The sequence below is a fragment of the Mustela erminea genome, chromosome 14, assembly GCF_009829155.1.
Source record: "Mustela erminea isolate mMusErm1 chromosome 14, mMusErm1.Pri, whole genome shotgun sequence".
NCBI classification, from domain to species: domain Eukaryota; kingdom Metazoa; phylum Chordata; class Mammalia; order Carnivora; family Mustelidae; genus Mustela; species Mustela erminea.
In genome coordinates, this window is record NC_045627.1 from 91,757,658 (window position 1) to 91,772,495 (window position 14,838).

The following is a 14,838-nucleotide window of genomic DNA, read 5'->3' on the forward strand; positions in this document are numbered from 1 at the left end:
GAGTCCCAGGAAAGCACTATTCTCCGAGGGGTCTGAGGGTTACCCAAAGCTGCACAGTCCTATGGACACATCAGAGGCTCAGCATGTTGGGGTTGTGGAGGTGGAAAGGAATAGTCTTCACTCAAATAATCCAGCCACATACTAAACAGATAAGCAAGTAAATAATAATAGGCCCCAGAGAAGGGGGACTGGTACCCAGAGTTCTTGTGATATGTTACCTATAATGTGCAATTTCCAACAAAAAAATACGAGGCATGCAAAGAAAGGAATGTACAACCCTTGTTTCTGAGAAAGCAAGGAACAGAAACTGTGGGCAGGACAGGGTGTCAGATTTATCAGAAAAGACTTCAAAGTAGCCATCATAAACATTTCACGGAACTAAAGGAAACTATGGTAAAATGATTAAGGAAGGGATGAGTACAATGTCTTATCAAATGAAGACTATCAACAATGAGATAGAAATTATTTTAAAAAGAACTAAGGGAAAATTCTGGAGTTGAAAAATACAATACCTGAAATTTTTAAAAAACCCACTGGAGGGGCTGCACAGTAGAGCTGAGCTAACAGGAGAGAGAATAAGTGAACATGAAGATAGCTTAGTTGCGATTGTGTATGCTGAAGAACAGAAAGGGAAAATAACGAAAAAACACGAAGGGCGCCTCAGGGAAAACTGCGGCACCATTAAGAACACCAGCACACCAGTGATGGGAACACTAGAGGAAGAGAGAAAGGAGCAAAAACTGAAGAAATCATGGCTAAAGACTTCCTAAACTCAGAAAAACAAGTTACCTAACATCTAGGACTCTCAGTGAATTCCAAGTAGGATAAACATAGGGAGCAGCTGGACACCTCATAATAAAAATGCTGAAAGTCAAAGACGAAAAATCTTGAAAACAAGATCAGAGCTCCTGGGTGGCTCAGTCCGTTAAGGTTTGACTTCTGATCTCGGCGTGCCATCCTGGGTGTGGAGCCCACTTTATTTTATTTTATTTATTTTTTTTTTAAAGATTTTATTTATTTATTTGACAGAGAGAGATCACAGGTAGGCAGAGAGGCAGGCAGAGAGAGAGAGAGGAGGAAGCAGGCTTCCTGCTGAGCAGAGAGCCCGATGTGGGACTCGATCCCAGGATTCTGAGATCATGACCTGAGCCGAAGGCAGCGGCTTAACCCACTGAGCCACCCAGGCGCCCTGGAGCCCACTTTAAAAATTAAAAAGCAACAAGACCAAAATGACTCATTACTTACAAGGGAACCTCGGTAAACGTGAGAGGAGTTCCCAGCAGAAGTAATGGAGGCCAGACGATAGGAGGAGAACATATTCCAAGTGCTTCAAGAGAATTCTATATCCAGCAATCAGAATGAAAACAGGGATGTTATTACATACCTAATAGATAGAGGAAGAGCTAGGAAGTAATGTTATGAATAGTTTTATGCTAACGGAGTCCGAGAACTCAGATGAAACAGGTTCCCAGAAAGACAGGCTGAAACTGACTCAAGGAGTGATGGGCAGTCTGAATAGCCCTGTAACCGGTAAAAAGACTAAATTAGTAAACAACAACAATCTGCCCGTAAAGAAAAGCAGAGAAGCTCAGGACCAGACAGTCTCTCTGGTTCTACCAGTTACCTAAAGAATTGATAGCAATTTTTTAAAAAGTCTTCCAAAACATAGCATAGGAGGAAACACTTCCCAACTCCCTTTTGTGAGTCTAGTACTGCTTTGTCATCAGAACCAGACAAGGACACACAAGAAAAGGAAAGCGTAGTCTAATACCTCTTGTGAATACGGATGCAGAGATCCTCAGCAAACATCAACAGACCAAATCAACAACATGTAAAAAGAATCACACAGCACAGCTACGTGGGATCTAACCCAGGAACGATAGGTCGCTTTAACACCAGAAAATCGCCTGGCGTACTACCTCATAGCATAGTATCAATACAATAAAAAACGAAAAGCACTGGGTCATCTCCACTGATACAGAAAAATCATTTGACAAGAACCCAAACCCTTTCATGATAAAAAGACTTCAAAAAACTAAGGTTGGAAGGGAACTTCCTTGATCTGATAATGGGCATCTATGAAAGCCCACAGCTCCCATCATATGTAATGTGAAAGCCTGGATGCTTTCAGGGGCAAGATAAGGACACTTCTGTCCAACGTTGTGCTGAGGTTCTAGCCAGGGCAGCAAGGCAAGAGAAAGAAGACACATCCAGATTTGAAAGGAAGAAGTAAAAGTATTTCTATTCTCAGAAGACATGATCTTGTATATAGAAGATCCTAAGGAACCCACTGAAAAATGATGAAAAGCAGCAACCTCAACAAGGTTGCAGGGTAAAGGATCAATATACAAAATCAATTATATTTCTAACACGTGAAATGAACAATCCAAAAGTAGAAATAAATGATTTCATTTACAATAGCATCAATAGAGATAACATACTTGGGAATAAATTTTCCCCCAAGTATAAAATGCACGTTCTGAGAGCTGTACAACGTTGCTCAAAGAATGAAAGGTCTAAAGAATTGGAGGAAATTTCGTTCTTGTGATTGGAAGACTCGATGTCGTTAAAATGGCAATATTCCCCGATCTACAGAGGTAGAGCGGTCTCCATCAGAATCCCTGTGGGTTTCTTCGTGGAAATTAATGTGCTCGATTCTAAAATTCCTATGGAGTTGCAAGGGACCCAGAACAGCCAAAACAATCTTGACAGATAACAAAATTTCGCAGTTTCAAAACTTAACTACAAAGTAACAGTAACCATGACACTGCGGTACCTGCAGAAAGACACACGGATTAATGGGATAGAATTGAGAGTCTGGAAACAAACACGCACACCTGTGGCCAACTGGTGGGGACAGAATGATCTTCCCAACACATGGTACCAGGAGAGCTGCACGTGCACATGCCAGAGAAAGGGGCACCTGAGAAATGAAAGTACGTGTCCACACAGAACTCCACACGCTACTCTAGTAGTCGAAAGATGGAAACAACCCAAAGATCCGTCGTCTGACGAATGGATAAACACATGTGGTGTATTCAAATGATGAAATATTCTTTGGCCATAACAAGGAATGAAGCAATTACCTGCTCTGACACAGAAGGGCCTCGAAAACATGACACTGAACGGACAAAGCCAGACACACACGCAAACACGCGTGCGGTCCACAGGATAGGATTCCGTCTCCAGAAACGCACGCGGACACGTCCACAGGGAGGCAGGCGTGTCTGCCTTGTCTCGCGGGCAGACCACGTGGCGCCGCTCTCCTGCTGTGCCGTGGGCTTGGTGCTGTTTTGCTGGACCTGACTTGAACAGTTATAGTGTCAGTCCATCATTTGTTATCTTTACCATTTGGTTTTTTTTTTTTGCCTAAATGTGTCAAATCTCCCCTCTCCCAGGCTTATTCTAGGAATTCACACTACTGTCAACATTGGAGAATCTTTACCACATTAACAGACTGAGGGGAAACACATCATCTCAATCAATATATGCAGGAAAAGAATCTGATAAAAGTACAACATTCACTGAGGATAGAAGTTTGTATTAGTTGCATAAGCGAACCTCAGTCACCTGGACAAGGTGTTTCAAAAAACCACCACATGCATATTATGCTCACAGTGAAGTGTTAAAAGTACTTCCTTTAAAAATCAAGAATGCGACCAAGAGGCCCCTTCTGGCAGCTTCCGTGCACACCGAGGCCGGAGGCGCTAGCTGCCCAGTGACAGAAAAGAGCTAAGGTACGCCCCATCGTGCGCGCTTTCAGCTCCGTCCGTGGAAACGCCGACACTAAATTGCAACAGAGTAAGAACGCAGGTCTCTCCAGCCCGTGGCCTCCCGCCTCCCACAGGGTTGCGGGCCCCGGGCCTCCGGGCAGCACTCACAGTCCCAAGCGGTAAAGGGGCCTGAGAGAGCAGGGGTGAGTACGTCATTCTGCGTTCTGCGCATTTTCAAAGTACAACCTGGAAAAAACCAGCACCCTTGGATGCTTAAAGGACTAGTGTCGCCGCTGGGTGTGGGTTTCGGATGCTCACCCCGCACACGCCGAGCTCCTTCCCCGCACCCGCACCGCCTCTGCGGCCGAGCGCGGAGCTTCCCGCGTTGTGTCCGCTTCAGCGCCGCACAGTGCTCGTTCATAACGGCCTCGTCGGCGGAAGACGTCAGTGCGGAGCACCAGCAGCAGCGAAACTGTCCCTTCAAGGGGGGAGACCCCACTTCCGTAGACGTCAGAATGACAGCACGAGCTCTCGAGGCCATCCGGACGGCTTCACGTATCGTCAGGCCGAAGAAACAGTGCAGCCCGTCTGCCCAAAGACGCCGCCTGAACACACAGACACTGGGGCCTAGGCAGGTCCTGGGGCCACAAAGAAGCCGCGGGGGAGCCCCCCGGAGCACACGCCTGCATCTCAGGACGCAGAGATGGTGGCGTTCTTTAGCAATCACTGCACCTGACGGAAAGTAGTGTGCCCTTGTCACATGACACCTTGTAGTGCAAACACACGTGTGAAGTCACATGTCCTGGTGGGAATGGTAGATGCCATCCCACTGCCCAGCTTAAGAAGGACCCTGGGGTCCCATTTCCAGAAGTCCCATGAGGAGCCTCTGCCCTCTAGGCAACAGCTTCTTTGTGATCATTGGGACCCACGGTCAGACGGCGGGAGTCCCTCCCAGAGAAATACTGGAACAGAATCGTCCTTGTCCTCCTTCTGTGGACTCACAGACATGGGACCTGTGGCTGGGCGTCCACGTCGGGGATGGGCCGAGAGCAGCACCCTTAACACAGAGTGGGCAGGGTTGTGGCAGGGACTCCAAGAGTTGCCTGTGCCGGGGAGGTGCCCGAGAACCAGAGTGAACGAGCCTGACTGGCCCAAACCCAGCCACTGGACCAGCAGGACACTGACTTGGGAGCCTCAGGGCCAAGTCCCAAGGCTTGGTGGCCTTTGGGCCACCCAGACCAGCCAGGCCTATGATTACACCACTCGTTTAATGAGATTGATGGGACACCCAGGCTGGCTCAGTCTCCACAGTCCCAGTGCCTACTTTCACCCCTACCGGAGTCACCCACAATCCACACCGTTGCACAGCTTGACCCATTCTTGGCCCCCGCAAAGAGGTGTGGTTGGCCTTGAACGGCGCTCCTCTCCCCCTTGTCTGGTTGGTCTCCCAAGGGCAGGGCTGGTATCTCTGAGTCCACCAGCAGTAGCTGGGCATGGAACACATGTGAAGGCACAGACCGGGGTGGGGCAGGACTTCGGAGATCAGGGTGTCTGTCCCAAGACGAGGGTGGCAGAGGCCCCAGGCCTCCGTGCAGGTTCCTGATGGGTCAACCCTTCCATGTTCGCTCTGGCAAGCTTGGGACACCCTCTGGGCCTCTGAGAACTTCCATCAGAGACGCACTGGCTGGAAGAGAGACCAGCACGTCCACACGGCTTGGGGATCTGGCCCAGGACATGCAGGAACCTGAGTCCTCTGAGAGAGAAGGCAAACAGGCAGCAAGTCTCAGGAGGAGTGACAGTCCCTGCCCAAGGCAGTAGCCCTCTCCAGAACAGCAGACAGACTTGGTCTTGACAAGCAACAAGGGTGCAGGGCTAGTGGGCCGTTGACCAGGCAGGTGTCTTGGGCTTTAAAATCCATCGTGAATTCTCATTTCCCTGACACATAGGCAGAGTAATCGCTACTAATAGGCAATTCATGCACTATGAGGACTTTCGGGAGCCTCCTGCTCAGTAAAACCAGGTCCTCCCCCTCCTGGGGCCGGCAGCACCCCAGTCCGGGGCAACCACCCTGCGTCCTGTCTGGAGGGAAAGGCTTGGAATCCCCCCACCCTGTGGTCTGGGTGGGCAGTGCGCAGGGCGGGCGGGGCCAGAGGGGGCTGCTGCAGCCCCAAGCCACAGCGAGGGCAGGAAAAACGGGCCCTGTGGGTCTTTGTGGGCACCTTCAGCAGCCCCCTGGTCCAAGGCTGAGTGTTGGGGACGCTGAGAGGGACACCATCGGCTTCCTTAACCCAATTCCTGGGTTAGTAAAGCAGCGGTGGCGGCTGAGCCGCTGGTCCCTGGCCATCACCCCCTCCACCCCTGCTGGGCGGGCAGGTGGACCAACAGGACCAAAACTCGGAGCTGCGCGTCCTGCGACCAGGGCAGCGCCAGGGGCAGCTTCATCCCCATTCCTGCGCGCCCCCCGCCCAGTGTGCCGCCCCCGCAGGGCTACACCTGCCACAGGCGCTCACCTGCACGCATTCACTCACACTCACACACACACACACGCACACACAGTCACACACACACACACTCCTACAGACAGCATTTCGCCGAAGGCTGCAGGGCCTTCTCCATGAAAACAGTAATTTGTGGGCAAAATCCCTAAAATAAGTGTGAACTTTGGTCAGGATGGCAACATACCTGGTCAGTGGAAGTAACTAGTAAGTTCATTGAACACTCCTGGCACCAAACTATTCTCACCTCCTTGTTCCGGCCTCAGTTTCTTGCCGAAGCCCCAAATCATGGAGCCAGTTCTGAGTGTCCTGTTTAAGGTAGGAAGGGTGCAGGAGACAGGCCGCAGAGCAAACCTCAGAACGCCTCACTAGCTGCTTTGCCCAAAACGGGAAGCTCTGCGGTGGCCCCTTCCGAGGACTCGGGATGAAGCTGCCCTGTTCCCTGCAGAGAAGTTTGTAGGAATGTGCTTGTTTGAAAGATCCGTGAGATACCCCCAGTAAGCTCGAGGCATCAGTCATACATGTATTAACAAGAGCAGAAACATAAAAACTGAAAAACCAAACAGAACAAGAAGTGCGGGGTGGGGGGGCTCCCCGGAGCAGCAGTTCCGTGAGAGGACACCACGCCGCGGGCCGGCGCCCCTGGCGCGGGGGACCCACCTCGCAGGCCCCGCCGGGGAAGCCAGCAGCTCGCTGCCCGCGCCCTCCCTCCCCGCTTGACCTAGGACAGGTAATACATGCGGTAGGCAGCGACCGGCGCGGCGAGGAGTCCCGGCACCCGAGGCAGGGAGCCGGCTGCGCCCGCGGACCCGGCTGGGGAGCCAGGCAGGGGCGCGCCCAGGGCGACCGGCAGGGCGAACGCAGGCAGCAGCGGCTCGGCCGCCAGCTTGAGCTTCTCCAGCTCCGAGTCCTGCAGCCTCTTGGCCTTGGCGCGGCGGTTCTGAAACCAGATCTTGACCTGCGTCTCCGAGAGGCTCAGGCTGCTGGAAAACTCGGCGCGCTCGGCGACGGACAGGTACCGCTGCTGGCGGAACTTGCGCTCCAGCGCCAGCAGCTGCGCGGCGGTGAAGGGAGTCCGCGGCTTGCGGTTGGTCTTGTGTTTTCGGAGGGCGCAGGGTGGAGGGCTGGGGGCGCCTGCGAGGAGAGAAAAGCACAAAGCGGGCGCTCAGACGCCAGCAGCGCGCGCCTCTTTCCGACACTTTCGAGTCCCCGCAAAGGCTGGTTACCTATGCAAGTGTCGGCCCCGAGGGAAGTCGACACTCCAGAAGCCCCTGGGGCCAGAGAACAAGGCATCAGGGAGACCGTGTGCGCGCGGGCGGGGCGGTGGGCACTGGACTCGAGCTCTGCTCCTCGAGTCGGCTGCCCCGCACGCCGGGGAGGAGGTTAACTCTGCCCATGTGGAGAAGCGAGAAGCTTGGGCGGGAGGCGGCCGCAAGAACCGAGCGGCTCTCGGGGGGATTCGGCCAAGCAGAAGTTAAGCATCGCGGGGACGGACGGGGTCGGGGGATGCTTGGGCCGGGAAGCTCTGAGCCCCAAAGCCGCGGGCTCACGGGTTTCGGACTCTGCCTCGGGGCTGGCGAGGGCCGCAGGAGCCGCTGCGGGCTGGCGGGGCGCGAGGCCTCGGGTGGGCTCGTTTCTTTCTTTGCCTTCCCAGCCAGGCGCCTTAGCCGCTACTTTGCGAAGTTAAGAGCGACAGCGCCCTTCCCGCGCTGGTCCTCCGAGCCTGGGCGGGATAAGGGCTTCTCTCGCTGCCCGGACCGTGCGACAGGGCACTTACGTGGGGAGGACCAGCGGGCAGCCGTCGGGAACCAGGCCCAGGGCTCCGCGGTGCCCCGCGGCCTCTCCTCCCGGAGCTCTTCGGGCTCCGAGTCCAGCCCGCGCTCCGCCTCCAGCAGCGACTCGACGCTAAAGGGCAGCAGGCCGGACCCCGCGCGCCCGCCGCCGCAAGTCTGGAGTCCAGCGGGGTTCATGCCGAGCGACGCCGGGGCCATGCGCAGGCCGGCGGGCGCAGGGCTGGCGGGGCCCGGCAGACACTACGAGAGGGTCGCGCGCGGCAAGGTAGCCGAGGGCCTGGCGGCGCCCGCGCGCTCAGGACCCTTTACGGAGGCGGTGCCCCTTTCATGCGCCGCCATCCAATCGCTGCGGCCGCGGCAGCGTGAGCCTGGGTGTCCATTGGCTTCGTTGACCTGGGGAGGGGGGGCAGGATGGACAGGGAGGGGCGGGTCCGCCGCTTAGGACCCTAAGCCCCAGGTCCCCGCCGGCTTGGCGCGCCCCTGTCCCTCTCCCAGCGCCCGCCGGCCTCTCCCGGAGCTCTGCCGGCAGGGCCCGCGCTCCTTCTGCCCAGGAAGTGCCTGGGACACCCAGGGAGGACTGGCCCTGGGTGGGAGCTGGCCCCAGGTTTCCCAAAGGGAGGACTCGACGGCGGGCGCAATCGAGGGGAACACGGGCCTTGACAGCGCAGATCCTGAGACGCGGAGAGGGCTGCACCATCGGAGGCCATGCCGTCCCCCTGTGGCTCGCCCGCTCTTCTCCTGCGCCCCAGCCCGGACCCGGAGCCCTCGGCGCCTGCTACTTTGGCCCCAGCGCTCACTCTCAACCCTGGGGCCGCATATGATGGATCCGCGGCCTGAACTGGCGACTCTGCTTCCCTCCCCTTGAAGTTGCCTTGGCCCTGGATGTTTTTTCAGTCACCTGTGACTGCGCGGCACCCTCCCGGGCGGGGGTCGACCGTCGCACTGCCCGAGTGTCCCAGGGTCCGGCAGGGAGCGGCCTGCCAGGCGCGTCCAAGGTCCTTGGGCGGGGCCTGCGGCTGCCGGGAGGGTGGCGGGGGCACCCTCTTACCCGCCTCGGGCGCCGGGCTTGAGACACAGGCAGGCCCCCCTGTTCCGCACTTGTTCACCCTTATCGTCCCAGGTCGCGGGACCTGGGACCTGGCACCAAGGAAAGGTCCCCGGAGAGGGACCTCCCCGGCTTCCGACCCATCCCCGGAGCTGCTTCCGGGGGGCGCCCGCGAGCCCCGCGAACCCCGTGAGCCCAGGGCCCGCCAGACACCTGTGCTTCTTCAGAGCACCTTTCCAAAACTGGACCGATCTTTGGTTTAAAAACCTTCTTGGGTGCTGTAGGCCTCCCTCTGCAGTCTCTCCCTGAAGTTTTAGAACAAATCACGAGATTGGTTTGCAGGAGGCTTTACCTCTGATTACTGTCCCAGAACACAGGAACAACAACCTGGATCGATATAAATTTATTTTTGAAAAACCAAAGTTGATTTCCTGAAATCCAGTTTTGGGGACAGTTAACTCTCTGGCTCAGCCAGAGAAATACAATTAGAACTTTTTTCTCGGGGCGCCTGGGTGGCTCAGTGGGTTAAGCCGCTGCCTTCGGCTCAGGTCATGATCTCAGGGTCCTGGGATCGAGTCCTGCATCGGGCTCTCTGCTCAGCAGGGAGCCTGCTTCCCTCTCTCTCTCTCTGCCTGCCTCTCCATCTACTTGTGATTTCTCTCTGTCAAATAAATAAATAAAATCTTAAAAAAAAAAAAAAAAAAGAACTTTTTTCTCCATTAATTCGAATTTAGAAGTGCAGCTGACGGGACCTGGGTCCCGCTGGGCAGCGAGGCCTGGTGTCTGCGGCGAGGTCCGCTCTCCAACCTGAGATGGGCTGCCTCGTTCCGATGTAGTAAGGGTGCTGAGTTGAATGGAGTAAATGGCATCACGAAAGCACTTTCTTTGAAGGACTCTCTCCTGGTAGCTTGTCTTCAGCAAGCCACAATCACAATTGTTTGTGAAGAATAATTTTTTTTTTTTAAAGACTTTATTTATTTATTTATTTATTTATTTGAGAGAGAGACAGTGAGAGAGAGCATGAGAGGCGAGAAGGTCAGAGAGAGAAGCAGACTCCCCACGGAGCTGGGAGCCTGATGAGGGACTCGATCCCGGGACTCCGGGACCGTGACCTGAGCCGAAGGCAGTTGCCCAACCAACCGAGCCCCCCAGCTGCCCGAAGAAGAACTTTAAGGAGGGTCACAGCCAGCTGCCCCAGGTCTGCCCAGCTCCCTCCGAAGGTGGCGTCTGGTGGGTGAGGTGGGAGTCTGTGCTGGGGTTTGGCTGGGCCCGGCGGGGGGAGGGGGTCTCAGGGCCAGATGCAGCCCCAAGATTCTGGGACATCTTTCCTTCCCTGGGGTGTCCAAACTGGTGTTCGTCCCTCCTGGCAGGGCAAGGCTGGGCCAGTGCTGACCAGGCCCCTGCCTGGCATGGGTTCCAGCAAAGTGGCAGAGAGGAGAGGGGAGATGTGGGGCTGGGGAGGGCCTCCCGGTCTGGACGTGGGGATCTGGGCCCTGGCACTCAGCACAGACAGGTTTCCAGCAGGGCAGTGTGTCCTCAGACCCCCAGGGCCTGGCGGCAGAGGAACAAGTGGGGAGGGCCTAGAAGGGACCCCATTGCTGCCAATGTAGTGGCTTTGGAGCTAGAAACCCGTGTCTTGTGTGTGAAGAAAGACGAGACACTGTCTCTGGCCACCAGGAGAGACGCTGGGGCCCATTCTCTGGCCCCGCCCGCACCCCCCCCCCCCCCAAGCCCGGGCCTCCCTCCCAGGCTCCTTAGCTCCGGGTGCTCAGCCCATCTGCACCGCCCCTGAGGTGGGACGTGTTCTCAGGTGTCTCTACCCTGAGAAACTGGGTGCAGAGTGCCAGCTGAGCACACCCAGTGCAGGAGCCCGTGCACTAGCAGCGGTCCACACCGAAACTGGCTGTCTGCCTGCTGTCAGCCCCCTGAGACCTAACTGTGCTGGCCGGAGACTCCGGACGCCAGGGCTGGGGGGGTGCGGGGCTCCTGAGGACAGAGGAGGCTCCTCCCAGGCCAGGAGAGCTTCTCAGACAGGAGTGGGGCTTCTTCTCACTTCCACCAGGCCCCAGATGCTGCCTCTGTGCACCTTCTCTCTCTCTCTCTGACGTCTCCCTCTCTGTACCTCCCTGTCTTTCTGCATCTGTCTCTCTGTCTCTACTCTGGCTCTCCCGTCACCCTGGCATTGGCTGGGCTGATGAACAGATGTGACCCCTTCACCCACGGGGCCTGGGCACAAAGGCAGGGCCTCAGGGCTTACTGAGAGCACAAATGGCAGAGCGGCCGAAAGGGAGAAGCAGATGCAGGGCCCCATCCCGGGACCCGAGATCGCAACCTGACCAAAGGCAGAGACGCTCAACCGACTGAGCCACCCAGGTGCCCCCAAAGTCCGTGGAGAGGGGGGACAAGCCAGAGGATGAGTGCAGGACGGTTTTGGAAACGGAAGCCAGGCTGCCCCTCCAGGCTCGGCACTGCTCAGCTCCAAGGCCCCAGAGGCAGCCGTCGTTAAACCCAGGGCCTCGGGCTCCTGCTCTCAGCCAGGCTGGGCAGGGCAGGACGGTGGCATGTCAGGGACCTGAGCCCTGCAGGAGTGTGTGGGCAGCCTGGGCTCAGCAGCACTGCGGCCCTCAAGGCACTGGCTGTCGGATCCATCCGCTTCATGGTTTCCAGGCTCCTGCTTCGCGGGGCCCCCCCAATCTTTATCCTTTCCTTTCCTCTACTGGGCTTGGGTTCTGTTTGCTCGTTTTGGGTTTCTTAAGGGGGATACTGAGTCATTGATCTTCAAACCTGTCTTCCTGTCTAATAGAACGTCCCGTGCTGCAGACTTTCCCCAGTACAGCTGTGGAGACATCCTGCAATTGGAATGTTTTCACTCAGTTCGAAACACTAACTTTGCTTTCTCTTTCTTCTCCGACCCAGGGTCACTTACAAGTGTGTCATTCAGCTCCTCAGCTTTTGGGGCATTTTCCAGGGATGTTTCTAAATTGACTTTCAGTTTACTTCTGGTGAGGTCAGGGACGCACTGGGACATGAGTCCTTTTCCATTTAGAGACTTGTGTTATGGCCCCAAATATGGTCTATCCTGGCCAATGTTCTGTTGCCTCAAAAAGACCGTGGGTTCGTCTGTGGCAGAGGAGGGCGTCCAGAAAACGTCAGCTGGGTCATTTGGATGCAGCATGTATGACGACAGCCGTGCAGGCTTTCTGCCTGCTTGTTTAATCAGTTACTGAGAGCAAACTGAAGTCTGCAACAGTCACTGTGGGTTTGATTTCTCTTTGCGGTTCTACCATTTCTTTAAAAAAATATTTATTTATTTATTTGAGAGAGAGAGAGAGAGAGAATGAGACAGAGCACAAGCAGGTAGAGACGTAGGCAAAGAGAGGGAGAAGCAGGCTCCCCGCTGAGCAGGGACCGCCAACACGGGGCTGCACCCCAGACCCCTGGGATCATGACCTGAGATGAAGGCAGACGCTCAACCGACTGAGCCCCCCAGGCGCCCCTGGTTCTACCATTTTTACTTAGTATATTTTGAAGCTGTCTTGTTCGTTGCGTAAGTGTTTAAGATTGTAGTATAGACCCTCAGGCTTTCTTCTAACCAGTGTTAGTACAGGATATCTTTTCTATGCTTTTACTTTTAATATAGTTGTGTCTTTAAAAAGTGTTGTGTGTGGGCGCCTGGGTGGCTCAGTGGGTTGAGCCGCTGCCTTTAGCTCAGGTCATGATCTCAGGGTCCTGGGATCGAGTCCTGCATCAGGCTTTCTGCTCAGCGGGGAGCCTGCTTCCTCCTCTCTCTCTGCCTGCCTCTCTGCCTGCTTGTGATCTCTCTCTGTCAAATAAATAAATAAAATCTTTAAAAATAAATAAATAAATAAATAAATAAATAAATAAAAAGTGTTGTGTGTGTGTGTGTGTGTGTTTTAAAGATTTAATCTATTTGACAGCGGGGGACACATCGGGAGAAGGGACACAAGCAGGGAGAGTGGGAGAGGGAGAAGCAGCCTCCCCGCTGAAAAGGGACCCTGATGGGGGATCATGACCCGAGCCCAAGGCAGATGCTTAAAGACTGAGCCACTGGTGTCCCTAAGAAACGCCTTGTGGGGGCACCTGGGTGGCTCAGACGGTTGACCCCATGCCTTGTGCTCGAGTCATGATCCCAGAGTGCCAGGATGGAGCTCAAGGTCAGGCTTCTGGCCTCGGGGAGTCTGCCCTGCCGCCCCCCCCACCTGCTCGGCCTCGGGGAGTCTGCCCTGCCGCCCCCCCACCCGCTCGGCCTCGGGGAGTCTGCCCTGCCGCCCCCCCACCCGCCTGCTCTCCTTCTTTCTCTTGCTGAAATAAAGAAGTAAAAATAATCCGTAACAAGAACTAACTACATAAAATAAGTGGTGCTTCGGGTAGGCTGCGGGCCATCAGGTCTGGCTCTTCTGCACGTTGTCTTTGCCTCTTTACGGGGAGGGGAGACGGTCACACTCCTGGGCTCACTGATGCGCCTCCGCCAAGTCCGTCCTCCCCATCACCTCGCAAGTCCCCACTTTTCCTTCCTTTCGGGTCATTTGAATTTCTTCGTGACTCCAGCATATTTCCTGTGTTGGTTTATTGGCTGTGACTCTTTTATTATTGTCACTTTAGGGGCTGCTGTAAGGGCGACAGTAACGTATTCCGTTTACGACAACATAACTGCTAGCGGCATCGTCCCTCTCTGTCTGGTGTGGGAACTTTTCCGGAGTGTCTGGTGTCTTCATCTGTCCTTCGAGGCCCTGGGGCTCCTGCTGTCACACCTTCTACTTCCATGTCTCGTAGACCCCACACGACTTTAAAGGGTCAGTTATCTTTTAAAGAGGTTTGAAGAGAAAGAAAACTACCTCTTCTCACCCTTCACACCGTACGACTTCCGGCGCTCTTCACCCGTTTGGGTTCATTTCCACTCCGTCTGTCGCCACTGTCCCGTGTAAGGGCTTTCTTCAGTGTTGCTTGTAGTGTAGGTCTGCACATAAACACTTCTTCCGGGTTCTGTGGGTCTGAAAACGTGTTTCTTTCCCCTACGATCTTGAAAGATACCTTCCTGGGAGCAGAACTGTGACTTGACAGGTCAAAGTGAACATGTTGTCCTCGTTACGGTCTGAGTTGTCCCCAGTGGGACATCTGTCTGGACGTTTGCTATCTTTGCTTCTGCATGCATAAGGTGTCTTTTCTCTCTGGCTACTTTTTTTTTTTTTTTAAAGATTTTGTTTATCTATCTGACAGAGAGATACACAGCGAGACAGGGAACACAAGCAGGGGGAGTGGGAGAGGGAGAAGCAGGCTCCCGCTGAGCAGGGGGCCCGTTGTGGGGCTCGATCACAGGACCCTGGGATCATGACCTGAGTGGGAGCCAGGTGCCCCTCTCTGGCTACTTTTAAGATTTTTTTTTTTAAGATTTTATTTATTTATTTGACAGACAGAGATCACAAGTAGGCAGAGAGGCAGGCAGAGAGAGGAGGAAGCAGGCTCCCTACTGAGCAGAGAGGCCAATGCGGGGCTCGATCCCAGGACCCTGAGATCATGACCTGAGCCGAAGGCAGCGGCTTAACCCACTGAGCCACCCACGTGCCCCTACTCTTAAGATTTTACCTTTATCATTAGTTTTGAGCAATATGGTTATGATGGACTTTGGGGGGTTCTATTGATGTTTCTTCTGCTTGGTTTTTGTTGATCTTCCCGGATCTGCAAGTTTAGGAAAAATTAGGAAAATTGTCAGCCATCGTTCAGTGATTTTTCTTGACATCCTCCGTACGTATCAATCACACGCATCTTGAGCC

At 54.8% G+C, this 14,838-nt stretch overlaps 1 protein-coding gene across 1 annotated transcript; it reads right to left on the reverse strand.

Annotated features, from left to right (window-relative positions):
* Positions 1-6,714: 6,714 nt before the first annotated feature.
* LOC116573248 (homeobox protein MSX-3-like) lies at positions 6,715-8,337 on the reverse strand. Its single transcript, XM_032313271.1, has 2 exons — positions 7,986-8,337; positions 6,715-7,342 (listed from the first exon to the last, which is right to left on the reverse strand). Exons 1-2 carry the CDS (start codon positions 8,197-8,199, stop codon positions 6,930-6,932), a joined length of 627 nt encoding a protein of 208 aa, XP_032169162.1. The 5' UTR covers positions 8,200-8,337; the 3' UTR covers positions 6,715-6,929.
* Between the last annotated feature and the right edge of the window lie 6,501 nt (positions 8,338-14,838).

What these genes read in the sequence shown, in the direction of transcription:
- LOC116573248 (XM_032313271.1), bottom strand. Translation starts at nt 8,199, where the DNA reads ATGGCCCCGGCGTCGCTCGGCATGAACCCCGCTGGACTCCAGACTTGC. An exon ending in TGCCCGCTGGTCCTCCCCAC is followed by an intron (nt 7,343 to 7,985) that starts GTAAGTGCCCTG and finishes CTCTCCTCGCAG; the next exon opens with GCGCCCCCAGCCCTCCACCC.